At 47.0% G+C, this 20871-nt stretch overlaps 1 protein-coding gene and 1 pseudogene across 2 annotated transcripts; one reads left to right on the top strand and one right to left on the bottom strand.

Annotated features, from left to right (window-relative positions):
* Nucleotides 1-3520: 3520 nt before the first annotated feature.
* LOC147887560 (phototropin-2 pseudogene) lies at nt 3521-8295 on the bottom strand (annotated as a pseudogene).
* Nucleotides 8296-8379: 84 nt separating this feature from the next.
* Nucleotides 8380-10064, top strand: LOC147887559 (F-box/kelch-repeat protein At5g15710-like). 2 transcript variants are annotated; one of them, XM_087394836.1, is made up of 2 exons: nt 8380-8446; nt 8582-10064. In XM_087394836.1, the coding sequence occupies exon 2, from the start codon at nt 8643-8645 to the stop codon at nt 9849-9851; it is 1209 nt and encodes a 402-aa protein (XP_087250962.1). In that variant the 5' UTR covers nt 8380-8446; nt 8582-8642; the 3' UTR covers nt 9852-10064. The 2 variants fall into 2 exon arrangements, with proteins under 2 accessions (XP_087250962.1, XP_087250963.1); XM_087394837.1 differs by having other exon boundaries at nt 8406-8434.
* The last annotated feature ends 10807 nt before the right edge of the window (nt 10065-20871 follow it).

The raw sequence follows: 20871 nt of genomic DNA, 5'->3' as shown, positions 1-20871 counted from the left end.
GAAAATAAAGTTTTTATTATGTCAACCTCAAAAGTGACTTGATATTTAGAGTGCTAGATTATGTGGTGCTTAGAGTGTTATATAGCACCAAGATAAGGTCCACCTTACCATGCTTTTACCCAGATCTTGGTGTCTTAACAATCTTTAAAGCAATGGGGAATTCCTTTTTATGCAAAATTGTTTGTGTATGACCTTTTCTAGGAATTGTATTTTGTTTTAAATTGTGATTAGAGTAGATTTATCAAGGTAAACATCTTGAGAGAAGCCCCTTTTTTAAAAGTTGCCTATAGTCTTGTGCCTATAGTAGTAGGACTAAGCATTTGGTTTTACAAGTAGAAGGGATAGTTTGGTATGCATTCAAAATGGTTTGTCTCTTCAAACTCTCATAATTCAAGATCATCATGAGAAAAGAAGCCTACGGGTTGGTGGATATGCGGCTAATGTGTTTGAAGGGACGTGGATTCGAACTCTGCCTAGATTGTGATTTAATTTCCTCTTTTTTTTTGCTCATGCATGAAAGAGAAATTAGATTAATGTGTTCGGCAAGGTCTTGCCCCTAAGTCCTTAAAAGATCGCTAAAAAACATTGTTTCTTTTTTCTGACAAGGGGAGCTTCCACAAGGTGTGGTTACTTACATTGAGCAAGGTTTATTAATTCCGGTTGGCACTATTTATGTAGGGCTGAAACTGCACCCTTGTGCACAATGATGGCCATACCGAAGATTATCCTTGCTACTTTTGATGGTACAAAGTGTGAGTTTGTGCTAATTTAGAATGGGAAGGTGATTGTTGTTGATGTCTCATGGCCTTCAATGCCTTCAGTGTGTAGTTTAAAAATTCCTACTTGTGTATGTGGGCCATTTGATAAGTAGCCAATGTTGGCCCAAGCCTGCTAATGCTACATAGTTGAGGGGATTCCTTAGGTTGGCTTCCTTTTACAGGAGGTTCATTGAACATTTTGCACAAATTGATGCACCTCTTAGTGACTAGTGAAAGAAAGATACCTTTTTGGAACAACCATTGCAAAGAAATGTTTTCAAGACCTTAAAGAGACCTTGACAACAACTCAAAAATTTTCCCATCCCTTTACTGTTGAAGTTGTTGCAAGTGGATGTGGAATTAGTGCTGCTGCAAGTGAATGTGGCATTAGTGTCATGGAGTTATTGCCTATGAAAGTCGTGAGTTGGATGATAAGGAGATGAAATATCATATTTATGACCAAGAGATGCTTGTTATCTTGCATGCCATTAAGAAGTGCATCACTAAAACTATGGAAGCCATTTTAAGGTCAAAAGTAGTCATGAGACTCTCTATATCAGACCTAACTTTCGGAGAAGCTGGCTATATATTGTGCAAAATTATGACTTTGGCATTGAATATAAAGAGAATATAATGGAAAACTCAGTCTCTACAATGTGGGCATGTACTTTGCCATCAATTTCAAAGATTTCCAAGGATTGGATTCGTGGGATTCAAGAGGAGTACCTCTTAGATCCCAAAGACGTCGAGCATGACTATCCCAGCTTCAATTTGCACAATGGGTTATTGTGGTACGATGGCATAATATTTCTTGTTGAGGATTCACCTTATAAGCTACTTGTTTTGCAAGAGTTGCATTCATCTCCTATGGCTAGCCACATAGGGATGTTTAAGACATATGAAAAAGTCAAGCAAAGATTTTATTGGAAGGGGCTTTGGAGGGATGTCTATACTTATACTCAGAGCTGTAAGCCATGTCAACAAAATAGGAAGCTAAACCTAAGCCCTGCTAGTCCATTGCTTAGATTTTATTAAGGGTCGGCCAATGACTTTTAGGGCTACAACATTGTGCTAACATTTTGCACCAATTATTAGCTTGTGGTGACTAGCCACAAGCAAATAATCGACCCAAAATTTTGTAAAACGTGCTGAGAATAGACAATGAGCAAGTTAAAAATATTAAAAAGAATAAGAAGTAAAGGTTTTCAAAAACATTTACAACATTGTGCTCATTGTGAGACCTGATGCATCAACCAACAACATTTTAAAGTCTAGGTAGCAGAAACATAAATGAGTATGTCCCCCCAACATAGATGATTTTTTCAAGTTAGTTTTGTTAAGAAGCTAAACTTTAATATTGTTGTTTTAAAATTTGAATGCCCTTTAAAAAATAAATGTTTGAAACATTTGCCAAGATTTGAAACTTTATGTTAAAAAAGTTTTGCCAGGACTTACATTTTTTACTTCAAATTTAGAAGAAACTATATAAAAGTTTAATACATTCTATCATATTGTGAAACTAAAAAAATGAGCTCGATAAACTTTCGCCAAGGTTTTATGTCAATATATAAGCATAGCTTCGATAAAAACATCCATGTCCTCCAACGAATAGAAAATTAAAATTCGAATTAATTAGTCCCCACTCAATGTCGCTTGCCTTCATGAGCCTAAGTGTTAATGCACAAAAGAAAATCAATTGATTTATTAACCTAGGCTCTCTCTTTCCATCCTTGCCTTCTCTCAACCTTGGTCCTCGGGTCTTCCCCTCTCTCAGTTATCTCTCCTCTCTTGCTCCTCTCTATAATCACTTTGCTCCCACCTCTCAGCTGTCTCTCCTCCCTTACTCCTCGCGAGTCACTCGCCTGATGACTGCCCCCCCTCTACTTCACCTCCCCTCATCCTTGCCTCACGTCTATGCTCCCCCTAGAAAATCTCCTCGCGGAATCACCCTTGTGCAACTTGCTCCCCCTTGCAATCATCTCAACCCCTGCTCCTTTCTCTCCATTGGTTATCTCTCCCCTTCCCTCCCTGTTTCTTGGTGACTAGACTCCCCGCACCTCTGCTTATCCCCTCTCTCTCCCCTTTCCTTTGCTCTAAATTAGCCACTCTCCTTGCCGCCCTTCCCCTAGTCCCTCTCCTTGCCTCATTATCTCCTCTCCTCTTTATCTACTAGGCTAATTCTTTTGAACACTCAAACTTCCCCATTTGGCTTGTCCTGGAGACAAACCCAATTTCTTTTCTTTCCTAGGATTAAGAAATCTGATTGCCAATTTTTGTGTACATGTTTTGTTATGTATGTATATTAATGCTTCTGACTTGGCCTATGAGTTTCGAGAGAGTAAGGGAGGCAATGGGAGCAACCTACACTTCAGAGTATGGTGTTGAGATGGAGACATTTACGTTAGGGCTTGGTTTACGTTAACTTAGTTTAAAATTTAGGTTTAGCTTAGTCTTAGCTTCTTTGATTTAGTTTATTCCTACAATCAATTGTTCTTGTGGTATGAGGGGTTTTTTATGTTGTAAAAACAAGCAAGCATACCCAAAAAGAGCTTCACTATAGAAAAGAAAACAAGGTGAATGATATATCTATCATTCATTAGGCCTACCCCTGCCTAAGGTAAAATGCGAAGAATAAGCATTAAATTGGAGGCCCCAAATTAAGGAAGGCATGATCAAAGTGAAAAGCAAGAAGAGTGTGGAGAGAGGAATAAATGAGAATGGCCCAAAAGTCATAAAGGGACCCCAAATCTTCAATCCTCTCTTGCCAAGGTTTGGAACAACCAAAGGGAATTTTGAACAACCCAATAAATGAAAAAAAGCAACCAATGGGAATTTCAAACCCCCAAAAAAAATCTCTTTGAAGACCAAATCATCACTAAGGCTTTCCCATAGGGCAGCCCAAAAGGAAAATGTTTTGGTAAAGTTTGAAGGGGCCGGAAGGCGAAGAGTAAAATCAGGGTTCTCTAAACATGGATTTTGGAAAGGCCTTTAAAAAAACAAAATGAATTAAATAATAAAAAGGTATTTTCGCTTCTACTAGGCGAAAGAAAGGACCATTTTGAGGCTAGGAAGCAGACGATAATACCATTTTGAAGCTAGGAAGCAGACGTTTAATAACGAGTCTCCGGAATCCATCAGAACTCGTCGAAATTAGTGGTAGCAAGCTTGTGCGGATTATTCGGTGGATTCCTCCATCGGATGAGAGGCCATTCGATGCCTCGGAAGAAAGGGTGCTGCTTAACATCGCTTGCCCCCCGAAAAGTGCCCAGCCTTCTGGCAGGATCCCGCTGAAGCAGGCCCGCTATCAGCTGCCTGCCCGCGACGCTCACGGGGATGCTCGTTGGAAAGGTGAGCTCCTTGCTGAGCACGTTCATGAAGGTTTTGTACCGGTTGCGGCCGCAGAAAGGGGTGCGGCCGTAGAGCATCTCGTAGAGCAGGATTCCCAACGCCCACCAGTCCACGGCGCTGCTGTGAGGATGCCCGGAAATGATCTCGGGAGCGATGTACTCCTCAGTGCCTACCAACGAGTTGGAAGAGACCTGCGGCTCTGCGCAGAAGACGACCCGAACTGGCCTCTTTTTAATGCGCTTGCGGCCGCCGCGGCCGTGCGTGATCAGCTGTGGGCGACAGGACGTGAGGAAGGACAGGTCGAAGTCGGTGAGCACAATGTGGCCATTCTTCTGCAGCAGCACGTTCTCGGGCTTGAGATCCCGGTAGATGACGCCCATGCAGTGGAGGTACTCGAGGGCTACCACCACCTCGGCGGCGTAAAAGCGGGCAGCTTGCTCGCTCATCGTCTTGTTGGGCTGCTTGTCCTGCAGCAGGAAGAGGTCACCTCCGGGGCAGAAATCCGTCACGAGGCAGACGTGGGTCTTGGTCTGGAAGGAGGCATAGAGGGTGGGCAGGAATGGGTGATCCATCATGCCTAGAATCTCCCTCTCCGCTCTGGCGCGGTGCACCTTGTTGCGGTTTAGCATCATGGACTTGTCCATGGCCTTGAGCGCGAACACCTGCCCAGTTCCCCGGAGCTCCACCAGGTGCACGCTCCCGGTGTCTCCTGATCCCAGCGGTTTGATGGGCCGGAAATGCTTGAGCCCCAGCCTCTCCCCCCGCCGGAGCCGACGCTGCACTCGCCGGATGGCGTGCCAGCAGGGGCTGTTGATCTTGCTGTGCGGGAGGGGGGTAACCACCTTGGAGTGCCGCTCCCACAGATGGTCCGGGCTGACGTTCGCGTCAGGAAGCTCCCTGGCAGCCACATCGATGTTCTGGGCCGTGGCGCGCACCACCATGGCTTTCTCCTGCTCCACCTTGTCCGGCATGTCCGTCTCCTGCTGCACTCCGATGAAGTACTGAAGGTTGCCCTTCTTGTCCCTCATGGCCTGCAGGTGGAAGAGGTTCCAGAACGGCCTGCCGCTTTTCGTGTAGTTGAGCAGCTGCACCGTGACGTCGCGCCCCTCGTTGACTGCATCCCCGATTAGCTGCACCGCCTTGCGATCCGTGTCCCGGCCCTGCAGGAAGCGGCAGTTCTCGCCCAGCACCTCCTCCCTGCTGTACTCCGTCAGCTCCAGGAACTGGTCCGATGCAAAGATGATGGGGTTGCTGGGCAACCTCGGATCTGTGATCACGAAACTCTGCCCGATTCGCTCTAGCGTGGTGGCCAGATCGATGCCCCTCCTAGTGCGCTCCGGATCGTCCAAGCTCCCGGGCCGGCCGACTAAACCGTCGTCGACCATGATAAGCTCCGGCTCCGGGAACTGATCGTCCTCCATATCATTCTTCTCCATCCCCAGCAGGGACATGAAGGTGGAGGACCGGTGCCGTCTTCTGCGTCCGCCCTCCTTTGGCGCGGCAGCAGTCGGGGGCACATCGGAGGTAGAGTATGGTCGCGCAGCAGCAGGCTGTCCCGGGGACAATGACTCGATCGTCTGCCCAGTGAGCGAGACTCGCATGGCGTAGCTCGGTCTGGGATGCTCCGCCTTGTCTGGCTTGGTCAGAGCAGCAACTAGCTGCCCAACCAAGGCGGAAACCTTGTCCTGGTGCCGGACGTCGTACTTGATGAGGGACTGCGGCAGTCCGTTGGGCCGCAGCCTGTTTGCTCTGGATCCCTCCGTGTACTTGCTCACCTCCAGCTGCACCCCGATGAGCTTCACAATGGTGCCACTGTCGTCCTTGATGGGAGCTATGGTGAGCAGGTTCCAGAAGCTGCTGCCATCTTTCTTGTAATTGAGCAGCCGGCCGCAGAAGATGCCTGTGCCTTGTGGCGCCAGAGCTTCACGGATGCTAGCAACGTCTTCTGGATTGGTATCAGGCCCTTGCAAGAACCTGCAGTTGCCTCCAATCACCTCCCTGGAGGTGTAGCCGGTAAGATTGAAGAACCCTGTGCTGGCGAAGATGATGGGCATGTCCGGCTTGAGAGCATCCACAACAACGAAGCTGGTCTGCTGGAACACACTGATGGCATCCCAATCGAACGGAATTCCCCCACCGCCACTGGCCCCGCCATCTCCAATACCTCGAATCGCCTCCATCCACTCCTGCGCTAGATTGGAAGGCAGCGACATCTTCTCCCACCCGCCTCCTGTTCCTCCCGCAGCTCCTGCAGCTGCACTGTGCGCCCTCTCCAGCTTCTTCGAATTCTCCGCACCGCCGGTCTCCTCGCTCTCCATCTTCAATGACAGCTTCTTGGACGAAGGAACCAGGTTCTCACAGAACTCCTCCAGGTCCTCCCTCAGAATGAGCTGAAGCGAGCGGATGGCATCCACCTCCACCTCCTCCCACGGCAAGCTCCTCCTCTTCACTGTCTCCAAAAACGACTTGAACGATGACCTGGGCAGCAGCCGGCTATCATCATCCCTGGCCTGAGGGTCGTGCTCAGCTCCACCCCAGAACACCTCTTTCGCAGTATGCGACCTGAACCAAAACAGGAAGTCAGAATTGGGCGTGATCTTGGCAGCCGCCAAGCCACACACCGCATCCCCCAACGCCGCAGCACCAGGATACCCCGCCTCCGCCAGACTGTCGGTACAAGTCACTCCAGTGTTGGCAATCTCCTCCGAGGAACCCAGTAGCCATTCCGCCAAGTCCTGAATCTGGAACTCAGAGGGCGTAGTCCCCAGAGGCCACCACCTCCCCCCATAGTACAAAGCGGCGCCATCGCACTTCACCAAATCCATGATGCTGGGCGACCTGGACACAATCGCAATGGGCGCGCCCCGAATTCTCCTCAACATGTCACACAGCAGCGTCTGTGTCGTAAGAATGTGGTTCTCCCTCAGCTGCGCAGCAAACTCCAGCTCCATGTTGAGCTGCACCCCGAACGCCTCCATCAGCTTCTGGCACGCACATCTCAGGGGGTAAGACACCTTCCTGGGAGACGTGTGGTGGCACACCACCAGCCCCCACAGCTTCCTGCTCCCGCTCAAGCTGCTATCGTCGTCGTAATCGTCGATCACGACCGCCATGGTGAGCGACGCCGCAGAGCCCATGTTCCGCATGTACTGGGCGTGGCATCCGTGCGGCGCCCGCAGAGTGGACCCGGCCAAGCTGATGGGCTTGGCGAGCTCCTTGGCCTGCAGTACCCGCACCGGCGGGAGAGTGCAGTCCCCGATCATCCGCACCCCGTTCTTCATGAACATCATCCGGGACGCCTGCGGCACATCCGTGGAGGGGTAGTGCAAGCCCAGGTAAGGCTCCAGCTCCGGGCGTCGCATTTCCGCCACCACTTCCCCGTGCTCGTCCTCGTGGAACTTGTAGGCCATCACCCGATCGTAGCCCGTCATCTCCTGCACCTCCTCCACCACCGCCTGGCACAACCGCTCAATGTCCCCTCCCGGCAACGACTGGATCCGCGCAATAGGCTTCACAGCCATCTCTACGCTCTTCCTCTCCACATGAACACCCGGTCCGCCCTCAATCGGCTCCAAGTCCATCACCAGCCCCGCCACATCCTCGATCCTGTGCAATACCGCGTAGAACCGCTTCCCAGATCCGCCGCAGCTCTGCACCACAAGCGGGTTCACGCTGCTGAGATCCTCCTCCTTGGCCGCCTGCTCCAGCGCCGCCGTGCTCCCCGACGTGAACAGCATCCGCAGGTCCGTGCCCAGCCCCACCGCCATCTCCAGCATCTCCGACGCATTCTCGCTCAACGCAAGGATGCTGTGCCCCTCCACAGCCAACACGCACCCGAAGGCCTGCGTCAGGCCCCCGCGCTGCATTTTCTGCAAGTACGCGGTGATGGTCTCCGGAGCCACCTCGGTGAGGCCGCTGGCTGATGGCTGCCCCGACTTGGAGTAGTCAGACACTCCGGAGGCTCCAGCGCCATCTCCCGAGTCCGACCCCTCGAACGCCGCATGAAGCCTGGCATCCGCGCTCGTCTGCGCCACCCGCACGCTGTGCTTCGTCTTGGCGGACATTGCTGATCAACTCCTAAACCCCGAGCAGTCCCCTCTTCTTCTTAAATCCCTCTTGCAAGTTGCAACCTGCTCTTTAAAGAGATCCAAGATGCTGTTCACCGGTTAACAATTAAAGAGATCCAATGACTGTCTGCGGCGCGCAGTGGCGGGGCCGACAATCACATCAGTCCGCGATAAAGGCGGAGCTCGTGAAGGGCTCGTGGATACACTGACGGCTTCACGTGCGATGTGATCTTTTGGATGTGCGGGCAGCGGCCGTGCCATGTACGTGCGCACGTATTCCAATTTCTAGTCCACGAGGTCTTGTCTGACAGAAAGGGTTTGACGTTATCCTATCACATGGTTTTCTGAACCGTGTCTGCCACAATTTGATGAGGGTAGCGCTTTGGTTTCCACAATGTGAACTCGCAGGTTAGAACATCCGAGAGCTGAACTTGCAGGTTAGAATATCTGAGAGCTCGCGCTTGATGCTATGGAGATGGCGGGGAGGGAGTGCCTGTACCTCTTCATGGAAGACGAGGTTGGAGGTGCGCAGCACACGGGCAGCGAGGCGCGGGCGGAGATGGATGGGGAGGTGTGGAGCCGGCTGCCGGAGGATGTGCTGCGCATGGTGCTGGTGAGAGTGCCGATCTTGAGCCACCGGCGGTTCATGTGCGTATGCAGGAGATGGCGATCGATGCTCTCAGAGCCCGCCTTCGCGAGGGAGTGCGACTCTGCTGCTGCGGCGGGCACTGTAAAAGCTTGCTTGTGTTTCTTCGGGGGGGCGGAGCTGGCGGGGCAGCAGCAGCAGCTGCTGCGGCTACCGCATTCGTATCTGCGGCCGCGGAAGATCGATCCGTCGTGTCTGCCGGGAGGCGGCTCCTTCCCGCTGGATCTGTGGGCGTCGGACAAGGGACTACTGTGCTTCAGCAAGCGGAAGCAAGGCTATGGGGAGACGTACCTCTACGTGTGCAATCCGGTGATGCGAATGTGGAAGGCGTTGCCGGTGCTGCGGTTTGAGGAGTTCGAGGTGCTGCACCGGGCTTTCATCCAGGTTGCGGAGAATCGGAGCAGGGAGTGGGAGTACGAGGTGGTGTTGCTGGCCAAAACCTTGGCCGGCAAGTGCCGTGTCTTCGTCTACAGCAGCAGTTCGTCGCGCGGGTGGAAGCGGATGGACTGGCAGGTTGAGGCGCCGTCTCCGAACCGGGAGCCTGTGCTGTGCAAGGGAGTGATTCATGCGTGGAGGAGCTCGCCCGGGTTGGAGAAAATTGAGGACTCCAGTTTCTGCATCAGGAGCGGGATGGAGGTGGACAATATGCCGCACCCTCCCCCGGCGCCTTTTCGGAAGCTGGTGGACGTGGACGGATGTTTGTTTGTGGCTTCCTTTCTTGAGCCTTTTGCGGGGATCTCCATCTCGAAGCTGGACGAGGAGAATTCGGCCTGGGAGCATGTTTCCGTCTGCCCTGCCAAGGATTACATGCGTCTCACAGCTTCCCGCACCCCGCCGGTTGTGGCCAGGCTTAAGGTCGGTGTTGTTGCTGGTTTCATTTGCTTGTGCACAGAGAAGGCCATTTCACGACCTGCCCTTGCGTATGACACGCGGGGCAAAACTTGGTGCACTTGGGGCTTCGGTCTTGCGGATCCACGCAGCCGGAAAAAGGTGTTCCCATTCCACCCCATCTTTATGCACTTGGACAACTAGTTGTAATGTGGACTCTCTGTTGTAATGGGGAGTTTTCTTCGACAATGTTACAGTGTGGATATATAAGCTTGTGAAGCATCGTTCGCACGGTGAGGAGGTAAATAGACCATCCCTTCCCTCATACGAAGACCATGACCAGTCTACGACTGGTTAGGGACCCACCTATGCTAGGTCTCACAGACTACAGTTACTGATTGTAGGAATAAAATTTTATTCTTTTTTAAAAATCTAAATATTTTAACGCTTTTCTAAGGAATTTTCAAAGTCTATTTGATAAGCATTAGCATTGCCACCTGAGGAAGAAATTTTTCCATAGCATTGCATGCATGTTTGCATGTGTGTAATGTCTTATTTCTAAATTAAAAATATTTGAGAGAACTCAATTGTATAAAATAAAAAACATTTTTTAAAAGTCTGAGGGGTGTGTGTGTGTGAATTCATACATGTCTATCGTAGAACATTACAACAGCTTTGGAGTACAACTATGCCAAGAGGTTTGTAATGCAAATACGCCATAAGATAGTATCTGAAAGCTGTGGATTGCATGCTGTAGCATTCTCAATGCTCACATGTTTCATGTACATGTCCACCAAAGTGGTTCCCACAAATAGACTCAAAGCCAATCATAAAAACATTGGAGTTGGATGTCTACCTTTCACCAAACTTCTTGTTTTTTCAAACGTGCACGTACCATCTCATTGTTGAACGTACCCTAGAGTCAAGGCATTCCAAGAAACCATAATATGACCCCAGGGGATTCACTCTTCATTAAAGGGGGACGTCACCTGCGTGCATGAACTTCAAGAAAACCCCCTATTTAAGATCCATGTAGGATTATAAAACACCCCTATTTAAGCTTATAAGATACCACCAAAATTCCATTATGTCCCCCCCTTTCCTTAAATCTTCATTCTCTCTCAAGCATTTAGATTACACAACAAATTTAGGTTACTTTCCCTATGACTATTTAAAACCATACACAAAATCAAACTTGTTTGGACTAGTTACCCAAGGTAACCTATATTATGTCCCTCCTTCTTAAATATGACATGGTCCCCCTAGCTTAAATTCAATATTGGGGAAAAAAAAAGCCCCCCCCCCCTAATGTATAAGCTTATGCCTCATTTCAAAAAAACCCCCTATTGTACACTCACGTGATATCATAAGTTTTCCCCTGTGAATCCCCCGGGAATATGACGAGACAATTCTTGAAAAACACACCATGCATCTTCCATGTTCCCACATTTCATGTACATGTCTACTAATCTGGTTTCCATGAACACATTTGCCTCAAGGCCCCTCTTTAAGAGTGTAAGCAAGGGGGAAAGTGGAAGAATTATTTCGCTCTGTGAGAATAGGTTAATTAGCCACTGGAGGGGGGGGGGATAGTAGATTAATTAATAGGGTTTAGCGTTGGAGAAATTGGAGAACAAAGCTAATGGAGGAGGGTGACCTTCATGAGCTAAAACGTTGATTCGGTAGGTGGGAGAGTATCCAAGCTCATCAAAATCTCTACCATCAGAGAGGAATGCAAAAAGGCTCAATGGTGTGTAGTGTGATGATGAGCACTGGGGTGGGAAGAAGCTAGGCCGTGCTGGGCAAGGCAACGTAGTATGAAAAGAGAGATTTTTGTGCATGGGTGTGCTGGGAGACCACATGGATTTTCGTGCGGGTACCTTAATGGCTAGTACATCAAGGCGGGAAGATGCCGGGCGGGGAGGGTGCTTTTCAAGATTGAAGAATCAAGATGAAGATGCAAGGAGGGTGCAAGGAGGAGCTGCCATGTGGCATAGCTCTCTGATTGCCACATGGCATCTTGGAAATAAGTAAGTATAGATAGATATAGATTATACGTGAACCCCATCCCCAGTACGGTTCATACGTTGTGCAAGCTGCCAAATTTGGATGACTGAGTAATAAAGCTGCTATCACGATCAAGGGGAGGGCTTTCCTCGTCGCAACACTTAGAAATTTCAGCTTAAAAACATAGAAAAAGTGCATTGTTTTTATAAAAAAAGGACAACGCAATCACTTTCTTGTTGGAAAACTAAAAGGAAAGCATGGAGTGAACACAAACTGAGAATTCTTGCTTATGGAATGAAGAAAGGTGAGGTCCTTCAGTAGGCACCTCTTACATGATCATTGACATCACTGATGACCTCTGAGCTCCACAATCATCTCTTCAATCTGCTCCTAGATTCTCTCAATCATCCTATGTGGCTTCTACCACCACCTAACAGTGCTTATGGGCACCTAACTGTGCCTCTAGGACACACACATAGAAACCAAGGTGTGCCTGGGGCATATACCTTGAGATATCCCATCATACCCCCCCTCAAGGGAATGCCTCAGGCTATGTCAAGGATACATCTAGTCTCATAGTTTCTCATGCCATCTCATGGTGGTCAAGGATAAATCTATGGCTAGGTTCTCATGCTGGCAAGGGGTTCCAACTTCCCAAGGGAGTAAAGTAAACAAAAGGGATACAAAAGACCTTCCAATGGTTATCTCCCCTGCATGTACATGCACACAATGTCTGCAGAAGGTACCATGGAGCAAAAACACATACACATGGCCTACATCATATGGTGACCAGAGGTGTTTACAAAACACACAATAGTTTATTTCATTCATTTTGGAGGACTATCCAGGCTGAGTACCTTAACATAAACAAGGGAGATCCTAATCTTGAAAGTCATAACAACATGATCATAATCTTCAGGCATACTCTTGAGCAACACTACCATTGCATCATCTGTAGTGATAGGAGAGTTGATAGAAGCAAGTTGAGTCATGAGACTCCGCATGTAATTGACATGGGTAGCCAAAGGAGTGCCACCAACCATCTTCAATTCAAAGAAAGCAATCTTAAGTGACAATTTTGAGATGTGAGAGCTATTTCCAAAAATAATGTCAAGCTTCTGAAGGAGACTCCAAATCAGAGATGTGATGAATATAGTCATCTCCTAAGGCAAGAGTAATGATGCCATAGGCTTTCTCCTCTCTAGCAGGATCTCTTGCTGGGCGTGTCGGAGCTGAGGATTCTCCAGCATTGGAGGCTATTGAAGAAGAAGTTGAAGCCGGTTTGACAAGCCCCCAGAGGTTTTCCCTCATCAATGCAAACTTAACCTTCATCTGCCATGTGTGAAAGCCCTTACCATTGAGCTTATCCATATTCAAGATGGTAGCCATGAGAGGGTCTAACCCAAGAATTGGGCAGTGTCTTCTCTCTTACAAGGCTAGAAAAACAACTGAAAAGCTTCAAAGTATAAGCATTTAATGTAGCAAAGACTTGTGACCAAATTTCATACTACAAATCAATGATGCTTTCACTTACATGCTTCACAGAGGTGGCTAAATGAAAGCTTTCCAAGCAAATCCAGGTGTAGCAACTTAAAGCAAAGCTGTAGCCACAGTTGTACTCATGCTATTTAACACTTTAAAAGATTAGAAATGCTAAAGTAGCATCTAATGTAGCATCACACTCACAACCTTGTCAAAACTGTCCAAAACAGAGGCCTGAAATTGGAGGGCTTGTACCTCACTCTCCAAAGCAAAGAAAAAGGGGTTTCTGAAGCAAAAGAAAGCTCACATATACGCAAATTTCTGGTGCAGAGGTTAGATAGAATTTCACGCGATGTTGCTAGCTGGAGCGTCGTCAAAATCGACTGGTTTTTGCTTGTTTTCTCCTTGAATATGCAGCCATTGCTGCTCAGATTTCAACACAAGATAGCCCAAGGTATGGAGAAGCTTCCCCTGAAAGGAATTAGAGAAGAGTGGAGCAGACACAGAGAAAACGCAGAACAGAGATTCGACATTTTTTGTGGAATGGCGACCAGCAGCGACATTGATTCTTCAATTCCTTGCAGGTGAAGGGGTATCTCTAGTAGGAAGGGCTTGGAGAATGGCGGAGAACTAAGGGAGAACAAGCTTTAGCAAGATTTGGGAAGAAAGGGAAGAAATGGTGAAGATGAAGAAGAAGATGGAGAAGAAGAAGATGATGTGGTACAAATGGGCTCAAGGAGGATCAAAGGGCTCTGATACCATGTTGGAAAACTAAAAGGAAAGCATGGAGTGAACACAAACTGAGAATTCTTGCTTGTGGAATGAAGGTGAGGTCCTTAAGTAGGCACCTCTTACATGATCATTGACATCACTGATGACCTCTGAGCTCCACAATCATCTCCTCAATCTGCTCCTAGATTCTCTCAATCATCCTATGTGGCTTCTACCACCACCTAACAGTGCTTATGGGCACCTACTGGCCTCTAGCACACAAACATAGAAACCAAGGTGTGCACAACTTTGTAAATTCAAAGGGCTCAAAGATGCGCCCTCAGTGCCCCATTACGCACCCAAAAATTGCCATTAGTAGTGATTGGCAACCATTCGATCTTCGCTACCTACCGGCACGTGCCAAGTCTCGTGGCTTGTAAGGGGGTGTGCAAAAGGTACACATCCAGTTAGAAAAAAGTGCAATATGAAATATCATTTCTTTTCTATATATTAAAAGGGAAGGACAGTGAAGCCACAAGGCAGTAGTTTGCACCGTGGCATGTATCTCTGCATGCGGCTGGAGATGTGAGTGCCTTGTATTGATGACTTACCTGCTGAATAACTGCATGATCATCTAAACTCCTGCTGCATGTATGGAGTTGGATCCATGCATGAGAGTGATGGCTGTACATCACTAGGATCAGTCTCTGCTGATATAGATGAGAGTGCCTCGTACTAAGGACTTACCATCAAATTTGCCTCGTGCTAAGGGCTTATTGATGAATGTGTCTCGTGCTGAGGGATTATCGAGGAATGTGCATGATCAGAAACTACGAGTTGATCCATGCTAACATGTGAAGCATCTGCATTTGATCTGTCAAGGCCAATGAGGCTCTATTCTGCATCGTAGACTGGTACATACCCTATGGCAATAAATGGTCAAAGAAGGTTCTCTTTCCACTCACGGATCTCGTTCGGAGTTGTGACTGGTGTATCATCAACTGCGTGATGTGAATAACTCCATGGTGGAGGCAGTCTAGTGATCTGTGCAAGAGGCTTACTCGTGTAGAGTGTCTACCCATGAGAACATTGTGTGAGAGCTACCACTGGGGGGCTTACGCTAAATGGTCGATACCAAGTCATGTGAGAACTAATGTGTGCCAAGGACCAAGCCTGTAACGTAATGATGACAACTGCATGCTGGGATAGCCAAGAGGTTGTACAAGGCTTATGTATGTGCGTCGAAACTAATGCCAAAAATAGTCAACAAATGTGACTATACATGGGTGGCATATGTACATGCAAGAAGTACGCAACCATCCTGAATCTAAGGAGGAGAACTCTGCCAAGTGTCACGATGAGGTGCTGAAGTGCCAAATGCCAAGGAACTGAGATGGTGTCAGTGTGGAATATGTATATTGATGATAGATCCGATGGGATTGACGCCCGTGGGAACTAATGTGGTGATGTGGCAGTGTGCAGTCACATGTAGAGGAAGGACTATGCCTATGAGGAGGTAGGGGTGCCTAGCAGGCTCTGTGCTGACATGGCATTTCCATGTGTCATCATGATGATTAGGCATGCTGATTGGGCAGCTTACATGGCAGGTTGATGTGGCTGTGACGGATGAGGTGGGCCACGTGCCACCTAATTGACCAATTGTGGCTAACCTAGCTCAACCATGGTTGGACTCACCCACCTTTTGTGACCCAAGGTTTACGTAACCCGAGTTAGTTCAACCATTGACTATACCCATGGCCTATTCACCTAACCATGGTTAGACTTAATATGCCACGTGTCCAATGCTGACCTCTGGGTGTGGGTAACCAAGCTTTTACTAACCACGGTCTATGTTAGCCACGTGGCCTTATCTACCACATGGTGTCGTCTCCCTCAGATGACTCTCAAGACTCAGAAGAGCTGGAATCGCTGTGAGGAGTCGCGAGCTATGGTGCACTAGAGCCGATTGTGGAGCTTAGAAGCTGTGGGTCGAATCGTGCTCGCTAAATTGTGTTGATGTAGATGAAGGAGGCTGGTCATAGAGTGCTAGTGGAGGCCAGGTGGTGTGACCTCGTGGAGGAGGTGGAACAGGATGGCATTGCTGTTGGTGAAGTCGATTGGTTGATAGAGAGGTTTGCAGTGGAGTCGCCCGTCGTTGGAGCCTTGGCTAGAGGTTGCCCATGGAGCCTTGGGCTTGTAGGGTGGAGAGCTTGTTAGGAGCGGCTACAATAGTTGCAGTGGGTCGCCTTGGTCGTGAGCTGAGCACAGGGGCATCAATCAGACGGCTTGGGCTCAAAGCCTCCACAAGTAGTGGAAGAGACAATTTGTTCTATCACTGAGTGGAAGAGGTGATTTTAGAGGAAGAAGTGGACCCCCACGAGGCCATGAAGAGTCTCATATGCCCCTCAAAACACTATGGACAGAAATGAGTTTGCTCAAAGAGGACCTGGTTTCATGCCAAGAGGAAGGGGGAGAGCCAGACCCCATGCTAGAGGAAGAGTCACTCATACTCCACAAGCTAGAAATTGTCACTTTTGTGGAAAATATGGGCACTTTGAAAGAGGTTGTTATGCCAAGCATAATGCCACATATAGAGGGCGTGGTGGAAGACCACAGTACAATCATTATGTTGGTGGAAGAGAGCATTCATATGAGCATGGATGTGGCACTCACCTCTTTAGTATGGAGCATGTTATGAGCAGCATGCAAGAGCCCTCTTTCAGTGATGATTGGTTCATAGATTCGAGAGCCATGAATCATATGACCCATCATGGTGAGTGGTTTATTCGCAAAGATGAGATGCTAGCTGAGGAGTTTGTTTCTACCGGAGACGATACTATTCTTGAGGGATAAATATGGTGTGGAAAAGACATTGGAGATGTCTTATATGTGTCCACTATCACCAAAAATCTTGCCTCCAGTGGTCAAATGGCTGATGCAGATTATCAAGTGTGCTTTAACAAGTTTGGATGCTTTGTAGAGGAGTTTCATAATGGCAAAGTGGGCAAGATTGTTGCTAAAGGACAAAAGAGAGGAAGATTGTTCACATTTGATGCAGGAAAGCCTTATTTACAACAAGGTATTTATGCCAATAATGGTCCCAAACAAAACCAAGAGGATCTTCTTTGGCACAAAAGACTTGGGCATATTAACTATAGACGTTTCAAGGAAATGCAAACAAAAGAATTGGTGAGAGGGCTGCCCACATTTGGTCACTTGAATTTCAATCATGTATGCTCTGCATGCAAATTTGCCAAACAAACACGATTGCCATTTCCAAAGACGGGGAGAATAAGCAAGTACCCATTGGAAATAGTTTGCTCAGATATTTGGGGACCAACGGATCATACAACACCCGGGGGAGCAAGATATTACTTTTATAGATGATTATAGCCGGATGACATGGGTGTATTTTTTGAAATCCAAAAGTGATGCCTTTCAAGTGTTTTGACAACTCAAAATAATGATAGAGAAGGAGCTTGGGTGTTATATCAAGCGCGTTTCATATGGACAATGGTGGAGAATATACATCCTATGAATTTGATGAGCTTTTAGATGCTCAAGGCATTAAGAGATGGATCACTTGTAGATACACTCCTCAACAAAACCCCATTGCGAAAAGAAAGAATAGAGTCATTGGTGACATGGCTAGAGCTATGATGGATGAGATGAATATGCCATTGAGTTTTTGGGTTGAGGCGGTGTATACGGCCGAACACCCATGGATGCAATACATGGGTTGACACTTTTGAAAAGCTTTATGGGTACAAGTCAACCTTGGCTTATTTTAAAGTGTTTGGTTGCGTTTGTTATGTGCACGTGCCAAGTAAGATAAGGAAGAAATTGGAGCCAAGGGCTATCAAATGTGTATCTTTTGGATACTGATTGAAAGAAAGGGATATAAATGCTATGATCTTGTCACTAGAAAAGTATATGAAAGCCGAGATGTGAAGTTTAGTGAGATTGAAGCATATTATTAGCCCAAACCAATTGTTGTAGAGGATGAGCACATGCCAAAGGTTGAAAAGATGAAATTACAGCAAGCTTGAACCTCAAGTGATGTCACGGCCATCACAACATGAGGAGAGTGTTGATAATGTGAGGCCATGGAGTGGTAGATTGAGGGGGAGCAAGCATGTGGATAAAGGCAAGCAAAAAGTTGAAGTGGATGAAAGTGTTGAGGATGCAAATAGTGATGAAGAGAGTGACTTACAGCTTGTGAAGTCTCAAGAGACCAAGCATGCTTCGAAGTATGTTCCGCCCCATGCTAGAAAGTCAATGGCAAATACACATCCCTTAAGAAGATCGGAAAGGGTGAGACACCTCATTGATAGATTGACTTACAATGGTTTTATGAGGATGCACTATGCATACATGGTTAGGAAAGTGCAACATGTTGAGCCCTCAAGTTTTGAGGAGGCTGTAAAAAAATTCAGATTGGAGAGATGCCATGGATCAAGAAATGGATGCCTTGGATAAGAACAACACTTGGACACTTGTCAAACTCCTGAAAGGAAAGAAAGCTATTGTACGCAAATGGGTGTAAAAAGTGAAGTGCAAATCGGATGGAAGTGTGGAGAGATACAAAAAAAGGTTAGTTGCAAAAGCGTATGCCCATACATATGGGTTGGCTTATGGTGAAACATTCAACCCGGTGGCAAAGATGACCATCATATGGACCATGATTGGTTTAGCAAGCATGCGTAGATGGAAGTTATATCAAATGTATGTTAAAAATGCTTTCTTGAATGGAAGACCTCATGAGGAGGTTTATATGCATTAGCCCGAAGGATATATACATCCTAAATATCCTATGCATATGTGCAAGTTAAGGAAAGCCTTGTATGGGCTGAAGCAAGCTCCAAGAGCTTGGTGCGAGAGAATGAGTAAAACCTTGCTGAATATGCACTTCAAACAATATAAGGTTGATAGATCACTATATGTGAAGCAAGAGGGAGAAAAAGTAGTATTTGTGATCACTTATGTGGATGATTTAACCATTGTGGGGAGCCTTGATGCAGAAATTACAACAATTGAAGAGATTCTCATGTGAATTTGACATGAAGGACCTTGGACAGCTAAGATACTTCCTTGGGATTGAAGTAATTGATTCACCACAAGGGATTTGGATGCTACGAAGCCAATATGCTTTGGACATGCTAGAAAAATATGGTATGACAGCATGCAAACCAATTGAAACACCACTTGAGCAAAATGCTAAGTTGGTTGATGATAGGCATTACTTGTAGGATGTAACAATGTTTTGGGAGATGGTTGGGAGTCTCATATATCCTACCATCACTAGACTGGATTTGAGTTATGCCTTGGGTGTGGTGAGCCAATTTATGCAAAAGCCTTGCAAGAGTCCCCTTGATGTGGTGAGAAGAATACTCAGATATGTGAAAGCCACAATAAATGTTGGCTTGTGTTATGCCAAGGAAGGTGGGATATGCTTGCATGGTTATACTGATGCAGATTGGGCTAGCAGCATTGATGATAGAAGGTCAACTAGTGGGTATGCATTTTCTCTTGTAAGTAGTGTGATCAGTTGGAGGAGCAAGAAACAACCCACGGTTGCTTCTTCTAGCATGGAAGCTGAATATAGAGGGTTTGCCATAGCAGTGTGTGAATAAACTTGGCTAAGATTGCTTGGCTGCATTGGACTTTTCATTATTTCATGCATGTCCCCTTTGTCTACATCAAATATGTGTTGTCTACATCGAGGTATTTTACCACACTAACTATGGCCTAGGTATACGAATCATTCTACACAACACCATCTAGTCATGCCGCACATACACCCATGCAGAGCAGCCTGAATTTGAAATCGTCGTGCTATCTTACAAAAGGAACCATTAATAGTGCATGTTAGCCTTAATGGTTTCGAGCTACTAGACAGCATGGTCGAAGGACCTCCGTCATGGAGAATTTAGGGAATGCCTTCATTGGTGCCAACGTGGCCACTTCAAAAACTTTAAGGTGCAAGACCTCTATGACGTTGCGTCCCACATTTGCATGCGGTTATGATAAATTATCATCTTGTTTTTCTTGGTATACGGCCTTGCTCTTCTTGATTTTTCTGCCACATCAGACACACCTCTCGAACAACAGTAAAGAGGCATATTTTGAATACTGTCATATGCACTAAATGAAATCCACAAATAGGTCTTGTACATGCATGCACTCTCTACTTACCCAGTGCAATTTAAGAGGGGGTATTAAAGATAGTGTAAATTGCACTATCCACATAGGGCATAGGGGAAAACCCTAACCTTAACCCTAAGGGGTTTACATGTATATCTTCATGTTCATTGTCAATACACTTAGTGTACAGCTAGCTATATCATGTGCACTCCTCTCTCTCTCCCTCTCTCACTTCCACTATCAGTGTTGTGTCAGAACCAAATAAGGATGACGTGGAGATGATGATGATGTGTCCTAGCAGTTGGACTGCTGATGTGGTACTACAAACAATTGCTGACATGGTTGCACAAGTGGCAGATGGAGTGCCATGTGGCAAGTCCTTGACCAAGGTTAACTTTACCTAACCAACCATGGTCCAATCCATACAATTGACCTAGTGTTAATGTAACCTAGGTTAGTTTTACCCGTGGTTAACTTGATAAGAATCAACTATCCCAACCTACCATGTGTCGCATAGAGGGAAGGATAAGATTTCATTTTCAGTCAGAATCTATGAGATTTTGAGAGAATCTTTCGAAGATTTTGTCGATGCTCCTTCTCCGTCGATGGAGTCTAAGGGAGCTTGCTTGCTACCATTTAATGGAGACTGAGGCAAAGTGTCGTTTGGAGCCCATCGTGGGTGTTGATGGAGCTGTAGTCATAGACATGTAGGTGGGTGTTCTACAGGTGACAGTGCTCTAAGAGAGAGAGGAGCCACTTGGAGCTTCTATTGTTGGAAAGGCTGGTTGCCTGGTTCATTGTCTTCGTGGAGTAGACACTTTGAGAAAGAGTGCTATACAAGGAAGGAATTTTCAGCAAAGCTTGTTGAAGAAGTAGAGAA

Source organism: Dipteris shenzhenensis, chromosome 23 (assembly GCF_047967505.1).
Source record: "Dipteris shenzhenensis isolate YYH24624 ecotype China chromosome 23, Dip_SZ_1.0, whole genome shotgun sequence".
NCBI lineage: Eukaryota > Viridiplantae > Streptophyta > Polypodiopsida > Gleicheniales > Dipteridaceae > Dipteris > Dipteris shenzhenensis.
Note: the sequence above shows the minus strand (reverse complement) of the source record. Positions and strands in the feature narration are given on the sequence as shown.

Excerpts from the sequence above, each read along its gene's own strand:
- LOC147887559 (XM_087394836.1), top strand. The coding sequence starts at position 8,643 with ATGGAGATGGCGGGGAGGGAGTGCCTGTACCTCTTCATGGAAGACGAG.